The sequence below is a fragment of the Heterodontus francisci genome, chromosome 9 (genome assembly GCF_036365525.1).
Source record: "Heterodontus francisci isolate sHetFra1 chromosome 9, sHetFra1.hap1, whole genome shotgun sequence".
In the NCBI taxonomy this organism is placed as follows: Eukaryota; Metazoa; Chordata; class Chondrichthyes; order Heterodontiformes; family Heterodontidae; genus Heterodontus; species Heterodontus francisci.
This window is the reverse complement of record NC_090379.1, coordinates 24414209-24436532: the sequence shown is the minus strand read 5'-3', so window position 1 is coordinate 24436532 and position 22324 is coordinate 24414209. Positions and strand designations below refer to the sequence as shown.

Sequence of the window (22324 nt, the reverse complement as noted above, 5' to 3'; positions counted from 1 at the left end):
CACATTTTACTCTCTGCAAACCAGAGGTCAACCAAAAGTCTGCTGCCCATGCCTTTACTCGCACCAACTGCCGTTCCCCTATCATCCCTGTGCTCGCTGACCTACACTGGCTCCCAGTCAAACAACATTTCTGGCCTCACCCCTCCCTATCTCTAATCTTCTCCAGCCCCACCACCCTTCAAGTTATCTGCACTCCTCTAATTCTGGCCTCTTGTCCATCCCCAATTTTAATCGTTCCACCACTGGTGACAGTGCCTTTCATTGCTGAGGCCCTGAGCTCTGGTATACCCTCCCATCTCTCCATCTTTCTTTCCTCCTTTAAGACACTTCTCAGAACCTACCTCTTTAACCAAGCTTTTGGCCATCTGACCCAATATCTCCTTTTGTGCTGTCACACTTTGTTTTAGAATGCTCCTGTGAAGCACCTTGGGACATTTTAATACATTAAAAGCGCTTTATAAATATAAGTCATTGTGAAATAAAAACATGTTGTCCTTGGTGTCCTGAAGACATGGTTGCACTTTGTGTTACATAAGCACTGATGGATACCGGAAATCAAACCCATCACTCTAAACCCTGATTATTTATTGGCAACCAAACCCTCGCCTTCCCCAATGCCCCCACCAACCAAGTTCTAGCCCCAGACCTTAGCCTCCTCATTCTCTGTAAATCCAAGCCCTAACGTCCTGGCACTCCCATCCATTCCTAGCCTAAGGCCAGGTCCAAGCTCTTCCCCCATTCCCTCCCATCTTAGGCCATGACCCACCAAATCGCTCATGCAAAGTAAACAAGAACTCACAAAACACCTTGCTTCCAGACAGAGAGGGAGAGGGTTAAGGATAACAGAGGTTTGGAAGCTTGCCTCTGCTTCCAAGTCTTTATGACAGATGAATATATGACATACAGAAAAATTTATACAAAGGAAAGCACAGACATTCAAAATGCTTGATATAGAGAAAAAAAGTAAAGGGCATAAAGAAAAAAAAGGCACATGACAGAAGACATAAAGAGGCATAACAAAACAGGAAACAGTGACAAGGAGAAACTTGCACAAAGGGGCAGAGAGACGGAATGAGAAAGAGAGCTGCAGATAAACAGAACTGGAAAATGACAAGAAAATGAGGCAGGCGCATTCACAGAGACAGAACGATAGATAGAAAACACAGCCCCTTTCAGGAAGAGAGAGAGATACACAATTTATGTAACAATTGCACAGAAGATCAACTAGTTAAATTTTTAAAAAATGAAAAATAGAGGAGCATGGAGCAGTCCAACCCCCCGCTCCCTCCCTCGTCAGTGGCTAATGCTTCAGCTATTGTAGGGAATTGTCAATCCCTGATCAACTTTCAGTCCCTCTACTGATTACACTATCAGAGATCACAGAGCTTGCTGTGTACAAAGTGGCTGCCCTGTTTCCTACATTACATCAGTGACTGCATTCGACTGGCTGTAAAGAGCTTTGGGACGTCCTGACTTTCATGACGTCATGAAAGGTGCAATATTTAAATGCAAATTCTTTCTTATTATGTCAAAATGGAAGAACCTAAATGACGGCCACTTGGTCCACCATTGTCTATCCTATCTGTAGCCATCAGTTAAGTAATTAAAGTGATTGCCATAATTGCCAGTATGTGGTCTTCTCCACGATATAAATGAGGAGGACTGTCCACCAGTGGCAGCACATGCAAGCTGAAAATCCTTCCCCAGGGAATTAACCTGGCTATTGTTCCTCTGAACCCATCCACAGTACCCTAAGGTGTGCTGGATATTCCAGTTTGCACTGACAGCTAGATTGAGAGATTTGGAAATAGGAAAATGATCCCCAAAACCAGTTATGAGAGGACTCAACACAAATTAATGTGCCCTGAAAAACATCTTGTACTTTCTGTAACAGCAAAGTGTTTAGGAATGCTCAAAGTAGTCAACCTGTATTACCACTGGACATCTATGAGTACATACTGATTAATGAGGTGTTAAACTGACCCCATTTTGATCACCAACTCACAGATTAGCATTGGCAAAGGCAAGAAGCAGCAACATCAATCTGCTATTTAAATATACCTCGTGCATAGATTTTAAAACTATACACTTAATCCAACAGTTTTTCATAGTTCAGTAATAAGAGTACATAGCAGTGTACTGGAGCACTGTTCTATCGGCAGGAATTTGAATCTTAGTCAGAATGACATCTGTAAACAGACTTCCTGAGCTAACATGGGTAGTTGGGTACAGCAAGAAGTTGAGGAAAATACCCCTTACTGATGAGTAATAGTAAATTGAAAATCGCTAGTTATCACCCATCCTGACACTTGCTGTTCAAGTGTAAAACAGCAATGGCAGTGGCCCTTGCTAGGGTACAGTTCTGTAGGCACTAGTTGCTCTCGGGTACCTTGCACAAGTGTTAATCTATATAGTGAGTTTAGAGTGCCTTATTCTATTCCTGGCCTGGCATCTATACTCATTCCAACCAAAGCACTTGGAAGCCAATAATAGTGGCTCTCCTGGCTGTTCCAGCCTATTTCAGGTAAATTTCAGCAAGTCATTGATACTCCTGTACTGTTAACTCTCTTGGTTGTGACCAACCATAACAGGAGCCTAACACTGTCTTTGTAGCTTTTAACCTGCGACACAATCACTCAGCATTTCTGAAGATTAAGTGGAAATGAAGATGACCGTGTGCTTTCTTTTCATTAAATACGAAATAATACAACGGCGTTTAATGGACTGATTATAAAAGGGCTGCAATGTCCTGGTAGAGGTTGCAAGGGAATGCCACCAATGCGGGGGCCTCATTAGACAGAAATGCAGCAGCAGAATCAGGCTGCGATACTGTAGCAACATCTCTGACCCATGCTCTGCTGTAGCACAGCAGCAGTGCCTCATAACATCATAAAGGACTAGGCCATTTAGCCCCTCCAGTCTGTCCTGCTGTTCCTTTAGTTCATGGCTGATTTCTATCTTAATTTCAACAACCCTCCCATCTTTGTTCTGTATACCCTTAATTCACCTTAATAGCCTTAACTAAAAGAAAATCGATCAATATAAGTTTTCAATTGATCCCTCAGCTTTCACAGCTGGAGTTAATCATCCTGAGGGCCCCTCTTTAACTAATCTCTAGTTTACAATGGTGGATGGAGAAAGGGCAATGTAGACAGTCTGACATGAGGATCTAGTGCATGGCTAACCAGTTTCATCACACTTTAAGACTTCAAATCCCCGCCCTTCCCCTCTTCCCGAGGTAGCGGTGGACACTATTAACCCAGAAACAGCCACTACCCACGTTAAAAGACCAAGCTTTGTCCACTGCTTTAAGAAGGTGAACACCTGCGCTGGTGTTTTTTTGCGATATCGGCACAATACCTCCTACGTATAATCCTCCACCTGAGAGATCAAGCGGACCGCCTCTGCCAAAGCTCTAGCCCACGTTGCCCTTTACCCAGCTGCTGGGAGCCCAAGGGCATTCTGCCTGCTGATTTCTCTTTGTAAAATAGGTGCCCTTCCCTCAGCACTGCAACTCCAACAGCACAACCAAAGCCAGGCATGCATGTCACCTCTGCTACAGGGTGCTACCTGCTATTAAGTGCCTCCACAGATCTGTGCTGTCTCCCCAGCCTTACCGCAATGGTCTTCATTTATCCATTTGGAAGCAGTAGGAATGGTCAGACCAGCGCTAAGCAACAATAAGCAATCCATTACCCTCCAAATGGCTACTTGTGTTTAAACAGGTCCCCCCTTTTTTTTATCATGAAATGATACTGCTCAAACGGTGGATATTTGGTCTTTCCTGCCTGTGCCACCTCTTTGAAAGAGCTATCCAATTAATCCCAGTCCCCTACGCTTTCCCCATAGCTCTACAATCTTTCTCTTCAACAAGTGTTATTCCCGTTCCCTTTTAACTAAAGTTAGGCTTAAACTTAAAAATGAGCACTAGGAACCATTGCAGCTTCCTCCTATGTAGCCATCCCAGGCTGTATCAGTTTCCTGTCAAAATACAAGACTTTATTTGAAAAAGAAATTCCAAACTGCTCTCTGGGCAGGTTTTTAAGAGTTCTTGTCTACTTGCTGCCTTTCTTCCTTTAGTTTTCAAACATCTCAGTGCCTCAGGAGGTATAGAAACAGTGCTGCCCTGCTATTGTGTGGATCAGGTCTGACTGATTTCCAAGCCTGTTGTAGTGACTCCTCTGCATTGGCATTTGCTGCCCTAGCACAGTCTCGATACTCCAAAGCAAAAGAATGTTCTTGTCTCTACCTCTGCTAAATGTAACCATACACGACAAAGAAAGCCTTGCACGGCAGAACCTGAAGGCTGAGGACAAAGCACATGTTGAACAAGCCGCAGCATTAATCAGTAACAAACAGATAAAGGGTTGCAAGGAGCGCTTCTGCCCTTGGACTGATGTGCTCTCCACCCCCACCACCAGCACAACCCCCCCCACCCCCCCCCACCCCCTCCCTGTCCTAAATCAGTGCACGGACTGGCTCCTCAGTTTAGTGGAGGTGAATTGGCTACCAGCCAAGCTCAAGCTAACTCTGTACTGAGAGAAAAAAAAAACTTCCTGCACAGGAAGCTTCGCGTCCACTGTACAGATCTTTACAAGCTCATAAAACCCACCCCAAGACACCTTTAAACAAAAGAGAGAAAAAAACGACCAACAAAAAAAGTGATCTGCTTCTCTTATCTCTGACACCAGAATACTAAAGAGTATTCTGACAAACACACACAAAGCTGGATTTAACCCATCGCGCCTCATTGCTGAGCAGCATAGATTTGTTTTTCGAAAGATGGCTGCGCACATTTAATTGGGCTGTAATACTTTTTTTTACTGGAGGCCATTTGAATGTGATGTTTAACTAAGCTACACAGTGGCCTCTACTTTAATAAGTGTCGACAATGCCTGCGAGACTGGTTCAAAGTACAACTGTAACCTTTGTAAAACGGTGGCTCCATTGACAAAGGACGTAGATAACATTTAAAGAAAAATTAAGATTTCAACTACTGTGCACCACGATTGAACAGTAACAGCTGAAAGCTGCTTGCCACACTGCTCCAAGATGGTTCCGAGAGCTTATCCAGACGAGCCATGCAAATTAGGCAAGTCCCACGTCGGTCCCTTACCTCTTTTGAATGACCCGATCTTAGTTCGGGTGGTAAGCTGAATGACCACAGGAATGGTGGGGGGGGGGGGTGGCGTGGCATGGGGTGAAAATCACAAGCGAGATTAATTCCATCCTCACACACATGCAAAATACTGCAGATGCAAGAAATCGGAAATCAAAATACAACATACTAGAAATACTCAGCAGGTCAGGCAGCATCTGTGGAGAAACAGGAAGAGATAATCTGATGAAAGGTCATCGACCTGAATTGTTAACTCTGTTTCTCTCTCTTCATCGATGCTGCCCGAGCATTCTCTGTTTTATTCCAACGCACACTCACTCACTCACTCTTCCAGGAGGGGTTCCAGGAATCCTGGCTGATATTTTCCCCCTACCCCAACTCGGGTCACACTCGGGCAAACTGCAGCATCTTACACCTACGATCAAATAGTTTGGCACAATCCAGGGACTGAACTCTCCAACCAAATGTCCTGCAGCTCTGCATGGCTCAAATAATCATTGATTAAATCACTGGTCATCTGGGCAGCTCCTTTACATGGTAATGAACATATCAGGATCAAAACCACACTGTGACCCAATAGCACAGCTTGGTGGGTAACACTCTCATCTCTGTGTCAGAAAATCATGGGTTCAAGTCCCATTCAGGAGACTTTAGCACATAATTGGGGCTGATACCCCCCACTGCATTACTGGGGAGTGCTGCGCTGCCAACAGTTCTGACCTTCAGATGAAAGGTCAAACTGTTCTCTTGACTGCCCTCTTGGGTGGATGTAAACATTCCCATGGCAATATTTCAAAGAACAGGGGTCTTCTCCCTGGTGTCCTGGCCAATATTAACCCCTCTCCAACACCACTAAAGACAAATTATCTGACCATTACCACATTGTTGTGTGTGGGAGCTTGCTCTGTACTAGCTGTAACATTTTCCTACATTACAACAGCGACGACATTTTAGAAGTATTTAATTGGTTGTAAAGCATTTTGGTTGTGAAAGGTGCTATATAAATTCAAATTTTTTCCTTCTTCTTAACATCTTCCACTACCAAGCATAGATTTTCTATTGCAGCCAGTTAAAAAGAGGGACCCAAATTACCAAGCAAAGTGACATCTAACCAGGATACAAACTGGGTTACTCCTAGGGTTCTGTTGAGAGATGATGTGCTGTGTTTTTACAGAGGTGAAACTTGCCAATCCAGTTTTGTACACGACACCCCAGGTTTTGAACTACGTGTCTGGAAATGTCAAAAAATGTAAAGAGCAAAGCTTGACCGTTCAAGTGGAAGGTGTGTTGTTTCCACTTACGTTTGTGTCCCATGATGTGGAGGCATGATTTATTAGGCTTTTCATGAATTTTCAACATCAGCAAGCCAAAACATTCCTATTCACACCCTGAGCACACCCATGAGCCTAGCCTATATAGTCTTGCCTCCCTTCCTGGTTTCACACTTGGAAAAGGTTGTGTTTACTTTAACAGGTCTCCCAATCAAACCGGGACAATCAATCATCACACTGGTCGCCCCCCTCTTGCAACACTGCAGGCAAAACTTCTCTATTGCAGCACACTGACTGGAACAATTGGAGGGTTTGCCTGACAATACTGTCGTGGGGGTTAGTATTTGGTTGTGAACAATATAGTGATTGGGGATCTACCTGCAATATGACAACTCTAACCTGTGTAATCTGCCGGTGAGCCACATCATCGTGCAGGCACATTGAGTGCTTTTCAACAAAAAAGCATCACCGCCACGTTAAAAAAAAAGCAACAGCTCATAGGTGATGGGGCAGCCACTGAGAGAAGCGCAAGATGCGTGCCTGCCACTGTTAAACCTGAAGACAAAGGTTGATTTTATTCCCATTCTTTTGAACAAGGGCCGTCTGTTGAACACTGTAAATTTGACAAGTTAGAAAATGCTTCAGCTGTTAACTCTGAAGAGTGAAGTGACAATATTAAGCATAACTGCACATGAAAAATAAGAACCAGAGGACTCAAGAATGGCTACATCAGTCATGTGACTGCAGACAGGAAAGAGTTATTACAGGAGAGAGAGCATCTGCAAGCACCAGCTAGCAGGTGCTAAGGACCAGGGGGTTTGTAAAGGAAGGAAGGAAATAACTTTCCATATTAAAGATTAAACACAGTTCCTGGCTAAGATGTGTCAATGCACAGTCAGAGTATGAGGAGAAAGATCTCCTGGGTTTAACATGTCACGTCTTCAACTCTGCCTTCCTGCAATATGGGCCCTTTAAAAAAAAATCTTGAAGTCTGTTTAAGGAATTCAGTTTAAAATGTTCTTTTACATCACATCTTAAAACCAGGTCCTGATGACAATTGAGACTATAAAGATTATATAAATGGTTGAGACTTTTATTCATAGTGTGATAACTGAACAAAGTCTCTTTGTTGATTTAATGGAGGAACAATGGTTCAAGACAAACAAATTGCTGCAGCATACTGTGAGGAATAGATTCTCACATGGTATGTTCCTGTCTTCTCTTCACTAACCTTGTCAACTTTCTGTTTCTTCAGAGAGTCATATAGAAAACCAGTTGTCCCATCGAGCCTGTGCCAGCCCTTTGGTACACCTATCCAATTAGTCTCACTCCCCTGCTCTTTCCTCCGGTTCTGTAAATTTTCCTCCTTCAAGTATTTATCCAATTCTCTTTTTAAAGTTATTATTGAATCAGCTTCCACCACCCTTTCAAGCGGTACATTCCAGATCATAACAACTCAATGCGTTAAAAACAAAATCGCCTCGGCTCAACTCTGATTCTTTTGCCAATCATCTAAAATCCATGTCCTCTGGTTACCGAACCTTTGCCAGCAGTAACAGTTTCTCCTTATTTATCAAAACGCTTCATGACTTTCAACACCTCTATTAAATCTTCCATTAACTTTCTCTACTCTACAGAGAACAATTCCAGCTTCTCTAGTCTCTCCACGTAACTGCAGTCCCTCATCCTTGGTACCATTCCAATAAAACGCCTCTGCACCTTCTCGAGGGCTTTGACATCCTTCCTCAAGTGTGGTGCCCAGACTGGACACAATACTCCAACTGGGGGCTAAAGATTTAACATGACTTCTTTGCCTCTTTCAGGTAATATTTTACTGTCTGGACCGAAGACCTCTCTGAGGCTATTATCGATGTTCCCGTGAAAGCAGGTCAGGGGTGCAGGGGAGGGCGTGAAGGTGAAGATTCCCTGGTTCTCTCCCCTTGCCTTTAGCTGGAAACTTTGCCATCACACTGTACACAATCTGGCAGTACAACTATCAGTACAACTGATAGAAACAGCAATAACCCTTGGTAGGTACCAGCACTGTCTACCATGTACTCAAACCCACAGACCATAAGCTCCCAGATTCCAGCCCTCACCTGTGCCAACTTTACTAAATGGTGGTGCGATACTATGCCTGGACTCAGCATCCCTGAGCTAGAAAGTAAGAAAAATAAAAGTGGCCAGGGTTTACTCGCTTGACTGATGTCTGGCAACACCTACTGGGAAATATGCAAGCCCGGCATTACCACAATTTCTCAGATTTATTAATGAGTTTCACCACCACCCCACCCCACCCAATAGGGGCATTGCCATTTGCCTAGTCAAAAACGCACACTGGGGCAGGTTAGAGATGGAGCAGGAGATGGGGGGCATGGCTTGAAATTTGACCTTTGCTTTACTGACAATGACTGTTCTTTGAAATCTGAAGAATATTAACAAATCCCTCCACATCACCAGGCATAAACCTCTAGTGCTCGGTTTACATTTTAGGAATTTCCAGACACCCCCTCTGGATAACAGTCCAACCCAATACTGGATAGCCATACCTCCAACACTAGGCATTAACACACCTTATTATGGCTATGGCAGTGTTTCAAGGAACAGCAGTGACTTGTCCAATATTTATCACTCAACCAACATGTCCCCCCCCCCAAAAAATTATCTGGTCATTTATCTCTTTGCTTTTTGTGGGAGCTTACTATGCACAAATTGGCTGCCACATTTCTACATTGCAACAGTGACTACACTACAAAAAGTCCTTCATTGGCTGTGAAGTGCTGCATAACTGCAAGTCTTTTTCTTTAACTAGCTTAAAGTCATGGAGCGTGGAGTGGAAGAACTCAGGAGAGTCCATTGACCCGTTCCGAATGTGAACGGAAATCTCCGGTGCTGTATTTCCACAGTGCAGTTTGTGTTGGTGTCGTGTCCCCCGGCAGCGTTTGGTAACAGTCTCAATGTTTCACAGTACACGGTGAGTTTTTATTTAAAAACAAAAAAAAGAGACAGAGTAGCTAACTGTGAAAGACTCTGAACCCAATGCCAGGCAGGGACAATGGCAGCCAGCAATGGGGCAGGGAGGGTTTTTTAAAATATCAGTGCCACAGACAGTTAAAATGTTGCCTGGGAATGGAAGCAATACCAATGACCCGTGTCATTAAAATAAAGATGCCCATCATGGTTGTCTACTGGATTCTGAAGGAACAAACACAACCGTTCAACAAAAGCGGGGCCTCAGTAGGAAGGCAACACCAATGCTCATCCAGTGTATACAGTTTGCCTTCAAATCAGAGGAAAATCCTTAAGGAGTTATTACTTCTGCATGTGAACACAGGAAGCATGAGCTTCACATGCTACGTTCGCACTTTTAGGCTCCAGAGTTGGGAGCTGGTCCCTGTGGGCACCTATTTTAAGCCAACATGTGGCTCTGGAGCGGCAGGCCCGTGGGTCTGCGGCACTGCACGTCCGCAGCACACTGCACTACTTAGGCCACAGAGCTCAGAGGGCCAAACACGTCTCAAGTCGACTGAGCTCCTCACTCAAGCCCAAGCCAGTGGAGCCTCTCCAGCTACCCTGCTATCATTTGGAGACTCAGTAAATCAAGTGAGCTCTCTGTATGGGAGAGGAAGGCTATGAATGCGTGTGATAACAGATACAGTGGGATATCAGAATGTAGATATCCTGTCTGACTGCAGTTAAACCTCGTAACTTGTTATTCAATCACTGTTTCAGATCCCACCCACCCCCGCACTCCATACCTTTTATTTTCTAGCTGACCCTTAAAGGCCTCTTGAAAATCTCTTTCCCAGCTGCGGAATGCATGTGTAATCTATTTTATTTTTAAAATTTTCAACACCATTCAACTGAAAAGTCAAAACAAAATAAGGTCTTTAGTTTCCCCGTCAGGAAGACGGGACACCATGGATCAAAGCGGGGAGCAAGAAAAACAGAAACATTAAACCCAAACACAAGAAACATCAAACAAGGGCTTTGTCCAGGTAACAATTTCCAGCAAATATTGAGAATCCGCTTCACTTTTAGCAGGGCCAGTAACAGACAGAGACAGACACACACAGGCAGATACACACAGACAGGCCCCTGCAATTACATTTGAAGGTAAAGCAGCTCTGGATGCTTCCCTATAACCATATACCTGTCGATACTTCACTTAACTGGTGATTGTAACCAGCGAGTGTTTGCTTGGCACAGGAGGTGGGGTGGTGATACACAGTAAAAACCAATCCCCGCCCTGACAGTCACACAAGTGCCCTTTCCAGCAGCATCAGTGGTAGCCATTAGGAATGGAAGCTGTGACTTTCTTCCTCCTTCACCAACCTTCAAAGCCAGGAAAGCTGAGGCCAAGTGAAGCACTTCAACTCCCACTGCACTGCCATCAAGTAGTTCAGCATAGTCCTAGGGATCAAACCTGGAAACATTCCATGGCTTTTGTGGCCTTCATTCCACCGCAGGCGACACCTTTTACCCATTGAACCACTGGGGGTGGGGAGGGTGGTGTAGTGTGGTTGGGGAGTGGGGGACAGAGCAACAGGATCTGATCCAACACTTCATCAAGTCTCATTAATCCTAGGCCAGTTATCTGGGCTGCATCAGCCTCGGTTTTAGACACACAGAAACACGCGCCAACACTTTTGGTATTGAGCCCTGGCAGAATTATTGCAGAAAAAGCTAATTAGTCTTTACCAGCCTGAAACGCTGACCTCCACACATATCCCAATAGTGTGAGGCTTCCACCAAATTCCAGTTGGAATTCAGGGGAGAGAGAAAAAGGAAAACTGCTTTTAAAAAAATCAGATCTTAACCTACACCGAACTATGGACAAGGCTGGCGCTGATTCAGTTAATTTCAGGAATCAGAGTTACTGATTAAAAAGATGGGAATGTTGGAAGTCAATCCATCAGAACCGTAGCAATGCACTTGCTTTGTTAAGGGGTTAAGTGAAAAGGTGAAGTGTGAAAGTGTTTATCCCAATCTGTCAGCACTTTAAACACCAAAGTTGGAAATACTAGGAAGCTTCAGACTGCACCTCCTTTCCTCATTCCAGTCTCTGCTATTGGATCTTTAATCCAGTTTTATTTTGCGAAGGGGATGGAGGGGAGTTAGAGAAAGTAGGTTAAATCGGAAACCCAAAGACTACGAATGCCTCTTTATATTACAACACCACAGTCAAGGTCAACCCCTTTCAGCTGTATGGTCAAATAATGCACTAGCGCTACCAAGAACAAACTTTCATTTATATAGCGCCTTTTGCCTTTACAAGATATGCTGAAGTGTTTCACAGTCAATCATTTTTTAAGTGTCGCCAATACATGGGCAAACACAACATCCAATTTATACCCAGCCAAGTCCCACAGACAGCACTGCCATAAACAACCAGATAATCTAGTGTTGGTTGAGGGATAAATATCAGGCATCGCAGTGGGAGAACGCGCCTGCTCATCTTTTACACCCACCCAAGCAGAGAGACAGGGCCTCGTTTTGCCAGCTCATCCCTAAATGGCAGCACCTGCGATAGTGTCACACTCCCTTAGTACTGAAATCTCAGCCTAGATTATGTGCTCAAGTCTTTGAAATGGGACTTGAAGCCATACCCATCTGACTCAGTAGTGAGAGTGCTACCCACTGAGCTAAGCTGACACTTGAAGAGGTGCCTTCTGCCAGCATCTCCAGAGGCACCTAGGTTCTTCAATAGAAATGCTGTCTCCTTAAGTAGGGTTGCCACCTTCGAACCGAGCCCTCTGCACACATATACTTAGCTATGCAGCTCCCTGATCCATAGCGCCACAGACACATTCCCAGCTTCTGAGCAATGAGAAGATGTCTTGTGCATTGTTCTTCCAATGCAGAAACTGCAATGTATTAACAGCAGATTCAAACCAGAAAAGGGATGTATGGTCAGAGAGAGTTTGAAAGGGGAAATGTGAACAGACTACACTGCAGAAGCAGCCTTTACAATTTTAAGTTTGATTCTCCACAATCTGAGAATTCACAACCTCAAGCAAATGAAGGCAGGGAGCAGCTGTGGATGACCAGAATTTGTCCCAAGGATAAATCAGGTGTAAAGCAGTTTTAAATTTTTATTGGCAATCTGTCATCAGCTGCTCTCCCCGGCACACACTGTAATCAAGGGGGCGAACCTGGTCCCAACTCTCTGGACAGGTGCTGTAGGAAGCAGTGCAAAATGTGGGCTTACAGCCCCGCTGCTCACTTTACCAGGGCCGGCGTTAGGCTGGTAAAATAAATCTGGTCCCGTTGTATCCAAAGATCCCCAATCTCTGGATCACTGCTGCCATCAAACCCGTCTAGAAGATACGCATGGGAATCCCTGGCAGAATGGAGGAAGCACATCACTTCCCTGTAACCCCACTACCCTGCAGAGATCCAGGGGGAGAGAGAAAAACAAAGTCCAAGGAAGTTGCCTCTTTAAAAAAAAAACTTTCAAGGACAAACATTCACAAAAACTGCATTCCTGCAAAATAATACAACAGCTTTAAACTGAATTAGGTCTCCTGAAAAATGGAAACAAATCAGAACTACCGCCAGCCTCCACAATGGGGCCACCCCGTCCCCCCCAAACTTTCCAGGCGGGACAGGCTCAGTCACCTATTGTATAATTTGGAAGTAGAGTACCACAGGCTGTGCAAGAGTTCACCAACGTCAAGGTTTAAGTGTCCGACATCTTATAAAATAGGTTAAAATCTATACCACACAAAATATAACGGTATCAATTCCCAGGCAAATATTCCCAACTGTCTTAAAAGAAAAAGCCACCAGGAGAGTAAATGAATAAGTAATCTTCGTTTTACATTCCAGGCTTCAAAACAAAAACACAAAAAAAATTTAAAATTTTGGGAATTTTACAGCAGGGAGTAGGGTTTGTAATTAAATGGCTGCTGTGTGGAATCTGGTTGCCATTAGCATTTCTGTGCACTTATGCATCTCAGATGGTCCATCCTGTACAGAACAGTGAATAGTTCAGCAGGTTTTATACAGGACTGTGAGGGGTTGGTTGGGGTACCTCAGGCTAATGAAAGCACAAGGAGAGAGATAGCCCCAGGTCCACTGCCAAGGACCCCTCTCCCCTCACACCACTCCCTCCGGTCAAACCATTCCATTCCTGGACTTCCTGGTCACCCTAGACATTTTCACGCAAATTTGAGGGAAACATTTTTTCTGGTATGCTGCGCTTTCTATGATTTGTGAATTAACTAACAGCACTGGCGACACATCGGGAAGTCACTGAGTCATCACAGGGTGAAGAGGCATGGAAATCGCATTCTTGGGTGCAATACTTCTGAAGCAGCTAAGGGATTAGTGTAAGAGTCCCCGGAATGGGGCTGAAAGTAACCAGGATTTCTGTTTCTCATCACTATCCACACCCTCTTTCACACTCACCCACCCACCCCCGTCCACACGAATGCCTGCTGGTGGGAGAATCTGGTAGGAAAAGGATCAGGATCATTACTCGCACTGCCTTCCACAGTTGAATATCCTACCAATCTTCACTTTTCGAGCTTCATGCATGAAAAAAGCCACTTCAGCAAGATAGAAGATTGATGGAACTGTCCCCCATGGAATGTCGCTAAGCTTACTAAAGTCGGGGGGTGGGGGAATGAAATGCAGCCCATTTCCAAGGGGAAAAAGGGGCGGGGGGGGGGTGGTAAACAAAAGTACATACTGCCATTTCTCCAATTGTGCTTCAAAAGCCACATGACTGAAACTCAACAGCAAAATGCTGCCCGATCCACCAAGTAACAAATTAAATTAAACTTCATCATTAAGCGTCTGTTAAAGCAAACAGTCCCATGTTTTAAAGGATTTTATGATGTTTCAGGTGGCCCTTACTCCATTTGTTCTCTCCACTCCCTCCTGTGCAACAGACACAGGAGTAAGCTCATGAAAAAAAACCCTTTGAAAAAGGCGAGTGCCTCTTTGAAACAGCAAGGCAGGGAAAAAGCGTAAGGGAGGGACATAAAACCAGGGAGACAGATAGAGGAAAAGAGAGATAGAAAGAGACAAGATAAGGGGGGAGGGAAAAATAGAGCGAGAGCAACAGATAGAGACACAGAGAGAAACACATATCAGCAGAGAGAGTGATAAATGCAGACTACCACGGAGACAGCAAAAGAGACAAACAGAGACATCAACAGACCACAAACACATACAGTAACACATCAACAGAGACAGAGAAACAAAGGATGACACAGACACACAGAGAGACACAGACACACCGAGACAGAGAAACATTCACAGACAAGGAAAGTGAGGCAGACAGAGAGAGACACAGGGCTTTCTTTTCTTTCCTGTGTCTAAATATGTCCCCTTTAAATAGGTCTTCTTTTTCACCTTTTTGTCTCAGCATGTATATATCAGGGCCACCATGTATAAATAAACTTTGATGTTGAGGCAAAGCTTACTCAAGACTGGCTGATGGGATCGAGCTGCAGAGCCATAATGCAACCAAGGGGCTCTGGATAACAGCAGCAACTGTGAGAGCAGAGCTCTGGCTGTTATACACATCCGGGGACCACCTTGGTCAGGTTTTACATTTAGTTCTGAAATGTAAATTGCAAAGACGAATAGCACAAATCAGATTTTTCTAGTGTGCACCAGAGGTGTTCCCAGCACAGGCTCCAAACTGAATCCAGGCAAGAAAAGCAAAGCAACAAAACCATGAGGCTACATTGGAGCCTTGATATATATGTGTGTCTGTGTGCACGTGTGTGTGTGTGTCTGTCTGTCTGTGTCTGTGTGTGTGTACGTCTGTTCATGACTGAGAGCATGCTTTTGTAAACATGTTGTGAGAACATGTCTACATGTGTGTGTATGCATGCAGAAAAGGGCACACCCAGGAACAGAATAGATTTCTACAACCAAGAATTTTATTCTGTTTGTTAAAGTGCAGCAGTGGCACAAAGAAGGTAGCCCCATCAGTGAGAGCGAGGTATAAGCAAGCACAACAGGAGCACTGCAAGTCAAGTCAAATAATAAGAGACTGCATTACACGGCAGGCGCTGGCACATTTCCACAGCCATATTTCCCAAGTTCTGTAAAAATACTTTTCTCTACCTCACTACAAACAAATAGATGCAATAAAGCTCTCAGCGCCAAATGGTACCCGACATCCAAAAATGGACAGCATTTTAAAATATTCAAAATGACTTTCCTTGGACAAAGTGCATCCTTGCTGTGTTGATGTCCTTCATTTCCTGCTGAATTACTAAGTCCTAAGCTGGTCACAGTTCTCAAAGGTGGATGTCTAGATACTAGGATATGCTCCAATATGACAACCCCGCGATAATCAAAGTTCTTCTGTTTATTTCCCTGGAGCGATAATCTACAGCAATGGCAAATTGTGGGAGAACAGCTCAAAAAAATCCTTTCCACATGGGACAAGGAGGTGAGGGAGGAATGACAGAATTAACTGCAGCATCACAATAATTAGTGCCGTATAACACTTCAGCATGTGGCACGAAATAATTTATTTCATTAAAAAAAAACTTAACCATTAGACAGTTCCATCCTCTTTGTGAAAGCCTGGGATTTGTTGTTGGCAGTTGTCAGACTTTTCTATCTCAAATACGAACACCCGGATCTGTTTCTTTTTTAAGCTAAAAATGTTCGCATGATGTCAATTAGTGGAAAACATGAAACCTATTTTTTTTTAAAGCTGTTGCTTTATAATCTTTGTTGCTTTTTTTTTTAAAAAGGACACCCTGTGAGTCTAAGGCAAACCATCACAAACAAAACACTGGGGCTTGTGAGCACTCTGGCTGCCAAATGCATCAAAGGGAAGCAAAGAGGGACATTCTGTTTTCATTATGACTTTGGGATTTCTGGATAAGCCCCTCACCCATGGACACTAAATCTACTTGGTACCCCACCCATTCTTTTAAACTTAGCAAAATGGCCCACCAGCAGCTTCTTAGGGATGAAGGGGAGGGGGTGGGTGGGAAAGGCAATAACATGCATGTGTGTGTGTGTCCACGTGCCTGTGTGTGGGTGAGTGAAAGGCAGAAAGGGGAGAAGGCAAGGTTATGTGTGTGTGCACATGTGCATGTGGGACAGAAGAGGGAGAAAAGGCAAGGGAGTGTGTGTTGGGGGGTGGGGGTGGGAAGGAGAATAATATGTATGTTTGTGTGTGAGAGGGGCAAGGGGGGGGGGAGTGTAGATGATCTGAAAGAGTTAAACATATCACATTGTCTGAAGCACCAAATTTTAGTTTTCAGGTCCCGATAAGCACCAAAGCAGTTTGCTAATTGCAGTGAACGAACAAAACAAAGGTACCCCACCCCTCGCAATATTACTTAGAAATTCATACCACTAAACGCAAACGTATTCATTCAAATCTCTCCCAACCCTACAGCAATCACCTAATTAAACCATCTTTTATACCGCTCCATATGATATCCTGTAAACTTTCAAAAAAAATTCCACAACATTCCAATTTACTCTAAAGCTTTTAAATCTCCCTTTAAAGATTCTAAAATCCTGAAAAAATGTCGACACTCACAATGATGCTTATTAGCCCTATAGAAGCTTTAAAAATGTGCCTGAAAAGGTTTTTTTAAAAAAAAGAAGTGGCATTCTGTCAGGAGTGTTTCTGGATGAAAAGTGGAGAAATCCACAGCAATGTGTTTAATCTTCTGTGATTTACCATTAAATGACGTTCTGAAAGATAAACCAGCACAGGCTTCTTACGCAAGAACACAAAACACACAAGCGTGTGCTCTTGCGCATCTACACGCATACACGCATGTGCAGCACAAGAAAGCATAGATGTCCTGATCATGTGTCCTGATAATCTCAAGCAAGTCACTGACACCCACTCTCAAACTTCACTTCTGCTGCTGCAGCTACCACAGACGAATGTGTATCTAAGATGGCGTCAGCACAGAGCAGCAATGCCATGCAGGGTGAATCCAGATGCCACCTTGGGGTTTCTATTCTTCTCCATCACCCCCCCCCCTCCCCACCAATTCCCAAATTACCAGATGTTTTATCAAATCCAATTCCACAACTTGCCATTAGTAGGATTCAGACTTACGGCTCTCTAGTCCAGTACCATAACCACTACACCACTGCGCAAAGGACTTGACCCCGAGAGACTTGCAGGTTACAATCAGGAGTTGAAAACAGTGTCAGCACGGAAATTCAACCATTCAGCTTCAGGCCTAACTTTCATATGGTTATATACATGTAACCTTTTCTGTTGAATAAAGTTCTTCTTCCAGGTTGGGCAAAGCCAAGGTAGAAAAGATACAGCTGAAATCCCGGTTTATGTTTCGGCCAACTGGGTGCAACTCGTGTTTTTTTTTTTCCTTTTGTAATATCAGTCCCCACAAGCCAACACGCGAGAATCAGAATTGGCACATTTTTTTAAAAAAGAAACACATCATTAGCATCCTATTAACCCTTAAAGCACCAAGTCACACCGACAGATCGAGAACACTTTTTTAAAAATTCGGCACTGTTATCAGTTAAAGTGATCTCTTCTCTAGGAGTTACACTCCACAACGTGAGATCCCAGGAGCCCTCTCTGTATTGACATCAATGAATTTTTAAAAATAAAAACAGCAAGCTCTGAAAATGCTCAAAATAAAAACACAAAGGGCCAACTGTACCTCCTCCTACCTATTTATAGTGTGTGTATGTGTGTGTGACAATTCTCTTGATGCATGCTATATACAGTGTAGGCAGGAGTATGGCAAAGCAATTTGCAAATAAGACAGACAAGTTTTCCTTTCCCTGTATTATTAAACTCTGTTCAGACTCAGGATGATTTGGAAAGTAGAAAGTTCTGAAAAGCCCAGGAAGATTTAAAGCACAACAGTGAATCTATATGAAGAGATGATGTGGGCAGGGGGTGATCGATCACTGCAACTGTACCCACATATTAAACTGTAATGAGGAACAAAAATAAACAGACCAATTATCAGTTCATTGAGTTCATAGACGCATTACCTCCTGCAAGATTCTCCTGCTTCGGGCAAATTCCTTTCGTAGGTGTTAGCAGCCGGTCGTCTTCTTCAGGCGTGACTTGGATGCCGATTTCAACGGGCTCAGACACTCTCTTGGGCTCCGGGTGCGGGGGAGAGGGGCTACGTTTATCCACTGCCTTCTCAAAGCAGATGCCCGCGGCGTTGCACTGCTTCTTCTTGTGCTCGATAAAGACAAGGATGTCGGCCAGCGGGAAGTGCGCCTGGCATTGCCCGCAGGTCAGCAGGTCATGATCTCCACCGCCATTGCCTGGCCCAGCCATGACCGCGTCCTCTTCGTCCGTGCTTGCCGTCTCCACATGGTCAGCTTCTGCTTCACGCAGGAAGAGAGAGAGACAGAGAGAAAAAGGAGAGCCTGCTTTTAGCCAGAATTTCATTGTAAAGCATTGCCATTTTTAAGTTTGCGTACAATTTTTACATTACACAGAAAGACACAAGCTCCAAATGCTTATCGGTCCAACACCCTCCCTCCCCCACTCAATCAAACAAAACATTTTTTTTTTGCAATAATGGAATACAGAAGTTGCGAGAAAGAGAAAGCTTGAAAGCGGAGCGAGAGAAGTATTTTCTTTTTTTTAAATATATCTTTGCACCTTGCACACAGCAGTCAGTGAAACATGACACAGGTTTCCAGATGAAAGATAGACACAGCTCTACAAGAAACTAAAAAGAAAGGCCTTTGCTAATGCAAACACTCTGGACTATCATAAATCTAGATAAATGCTACTGCGATACCCCTGCCTCATTCAGATTAATTTCATGTTTATTGATATACAGGTTTGGGGTTTATTCTCATTGTGTTAAATATGGCAGTCAGTCACTAGAGACCCAAGGCTGGTTATTTTTCAGAGTGGGGGGGGGGGCAGGAGCTGAGTTCTCACCGCCCCCCCTCCCCCCCCCCCAAAAAAAATCTGCATTACAAATCTGTGCTGATTTACTGGCATACTACACGCAGTTGCACCGCGAGCTGGAGTTCTGATAAGAACATTTCTCCCCCCCCCCCCCCCACACAAAGACCCTCCCCTCCCCAAAAGAGCTTAATGCAAAGAAGCACATTTTTAACATGAAAACATCACAACTGGTGGTTTCTGGGGTCCTTTGTTGAGCTGGAGATAAAATTGCTACATTTCTACTTTAAAATAATCATCAATTTTATTTTTGTGTCCATGGAAATAAACTGGCAAAGTCATTTCATCAAGTTATACCACTAAGTAGAAGGTCATGCTGAAATTTTGTTTCCAGGTTTCTACATTAATAGGTACAATTAACAAGCGGGGAACAACAAAGAGGGAGAGGGAAGGAGAGAGAGGGAGAGGGAGAGGGAAGGAGAGGGAGAGAGAGGGAGGGAGAGATTGGGAAGACAAAGCGTGAATAGGAATGTTCTGGTTCATCTGCCTCCTTTCAGCTCCTTAGCTATTGTACCGACAAGCACGTAACATTTTAGTGCTCTCCACAGACAGTCGCTTAAAGTTTAACAACTTGCTCTGCCACAGGATTACAAGAAGCCTCATTATTTCAGTGGTACGAAATTTTTTTTTGGCATTATTTGAAAACCCTTAACAGGTTCTCAAATAATATTAATCAGCAACAAAACTGTTCCAACAAACCAGAGTATACAAATAAATTTGTGCGAACAGAACAGTCTTGTTTATTTTCTGAAAACAAATACCCATATATATAAGTCTAAATGAGTGACATTTTTCATCCACAACGGCATGCAATGCAATGATGAGATAACACCAACCCTCCACTCAACAACAACAAAAAAATCTGTATTTGATACATAAAATAAAAGCTACAATATTTAATATCAGAAGACTCAGAAAAGGCAAATATACTCTCGGTGATTGTTCTATCATTAATCAATTCCCACATCTGCTGTCACTTTAGCAAGAAAATGATGATATTCATCTAACCTACTCATTGACGTGTGTACAACTGCTGAAGTGTATCCCCTCTGCTTAATTTATTTCTAAATAACTTGCTTAAGGCACTTTTTGTTTTATTCCCGGGTTTTACGAGCACAAAAACAATGAAAGAAGGGTAGAAGCTCGAAAGCATTTCGCTCATGCAAAAGTAGAATGCTCTCTCCTTAACACTGGCCTGGCTTTGCCAGTTTAAGGACCCCGCAATAAAACAAACACACAATCACATTTTGTCTTAAACACTCGCCATGACAAAGTTGAACGGGTATTTAAAAATTAATACATTTATTGCTTTCAAACACAGGTCGCTCTCTCTCTCGCCCCCTCTCCCAGATTATCTACCTCAATAAAAATAAAACACATCAGTGCAGCATCCTAAATATTTTTGAAAATATGGCTAATATTTTTCTCCCCGGCCACACGCACAAACCAAATTTTTTTTTTAAGACAGGGCTATGCACTTTACATTTTCATTATGTGGTGCTGTGGAGCTTTTACATTTATTCAAATCAAGAGCGATATCAAAATTGTTTTTGGATGTTTCAGTCCATTATTTTAATTACAATCTCCCCCATCTGTGAAATGATGCAAGTTCCTCCGAAGATCAATACAGTATTTAGTTTGAGAAAACTGATTCTGATTGTGTTACACCAGAAGCTGATATATATATATTTGAATTGGCAAAAGGTATATATACTTTTTAGAAATAGAATATATCGCACTGAAAGAAATGCAACGGGGGGAATGCAGTAGCAAATGCTTGATATATGGAAAAAGTGTGCATTATGTATGTCTGATGCTAATACAGGTAATGGGACTGACTGCTTCTGGTCACTGAGTAGCTTTCCAGGCTGGAAGGCATTGATGAGTTGACTTGGAGCGTCCCCTCGCGGCGGCCGCGTGTCACTGCCGCTCCCCAACGCGGGACCCACGCGCTTTAAGTTGAGCCTGGACAAAGTTTATTACAATTACAACTATCTAAATCTGACTCATTACCGTAAATGCATTTGTTTATTTGGTTTCGCTTAGGTTTTTTTTGTTAGCAAAGCGGACATACGATGCACACATTCTCACTACATTGCAAAGCCCCATCGGCTTCAACGGGGAACTTCAAGCACAGACCGCTCTGCCCCGACCCTTTATTCAAAAACAAAGGCAGCCAGGAGCCTAACTCAGACCCAGTGCAAGCCCAAGTTCAATGCCTAACAAACCCTCCTACAGCCGTTCAATAACCTTCCCAGGTAGACCCCCTGCACAGGACTTCAACATTGCAGAAATTTCAATAGCAAAGTCGAAACTCAATGCAAAAAAATACATGTATTGCATATTGAAAGCTGTATTTTTAAGCCTCTCTCTCTCTGCCCCCAATACTCAATGTATCGACTGCCCGGCGACTCGCCGGGGTTTAGGGAGGGATTTATTAATGGAGAAACTGAAAGCACCCATTGCATTCTGCAATGTCCGGAGGGAGGGGATGAAAGTTGCAGGTTGCATTGAAAACCAGACAGTGTCCGCACGTTTTGCAAAATAAAGAAGGGGTTGGAATTGCATCGGGCGTGTGGCATTGATTGTGTGCCACTCGAGAAAGGTATGGAGAAGGAAAGAGCGCGAGTTTCTTCATCTTATTCCCGAGCCTTGATCTGGCCGGGCCGGGCTCGATAGCGAGGGACGAGCAAAGCTTAGGGAGAGGGTGTGGAATAGAGAAAAAAACACCTACTCACACAATTCTGCATTAAAATAAATGCATCCTCGAGAGAGGGGGGGGGGGGGGGGAACGTGTCTTCCGATCTACTATCAGATATTTTTTTTTAAAGCATTCATTGGGTCTGGAGCGGAATCGTTTCAGGAAAAAAATCGTTACTTTTTTTCTTTTAATCTCCTCCCCAAACAATATCACATTGTCAAAATAAAAAATTGCAATGTCTCAGATGCATTTACCTTTTCAGCGAGTTACAGAATCCCTCAAATCAAAAAGTGTGCGCTTTATTCCCC

At 43.6% G+C, this 22324-nt stretch overlaps 1 protein-coding gene across 5 annotated transcripts in view; it reads right to left on the bottom strand.

The window, feature by feature from the left end:
- The window catches only part of bcl11ba (BCL11 transcription factor B a), a 173264-nt gene that overhangs the window by 149303 nt on the left and 1637 nt on the right, over positions 1-22324 (bottom strand). For 3 of the 5 annotated variants that reach the window (XM_068038712.1, XM_068038707.1, XM_068038711.1), the window contains exon 2: positions 18373-18720. In XM_068038712.1, the coding sequence (XP_067894813.1) occupies positions 18373-18720 (348 nt within the window). The remainder of the gene's footprint in view (positions 1-18372; positions 18721-22324) is intronic. The other 2 variants (XM_068038708.1, XM_068038709.1) reach the window with 1 other exon arrangement.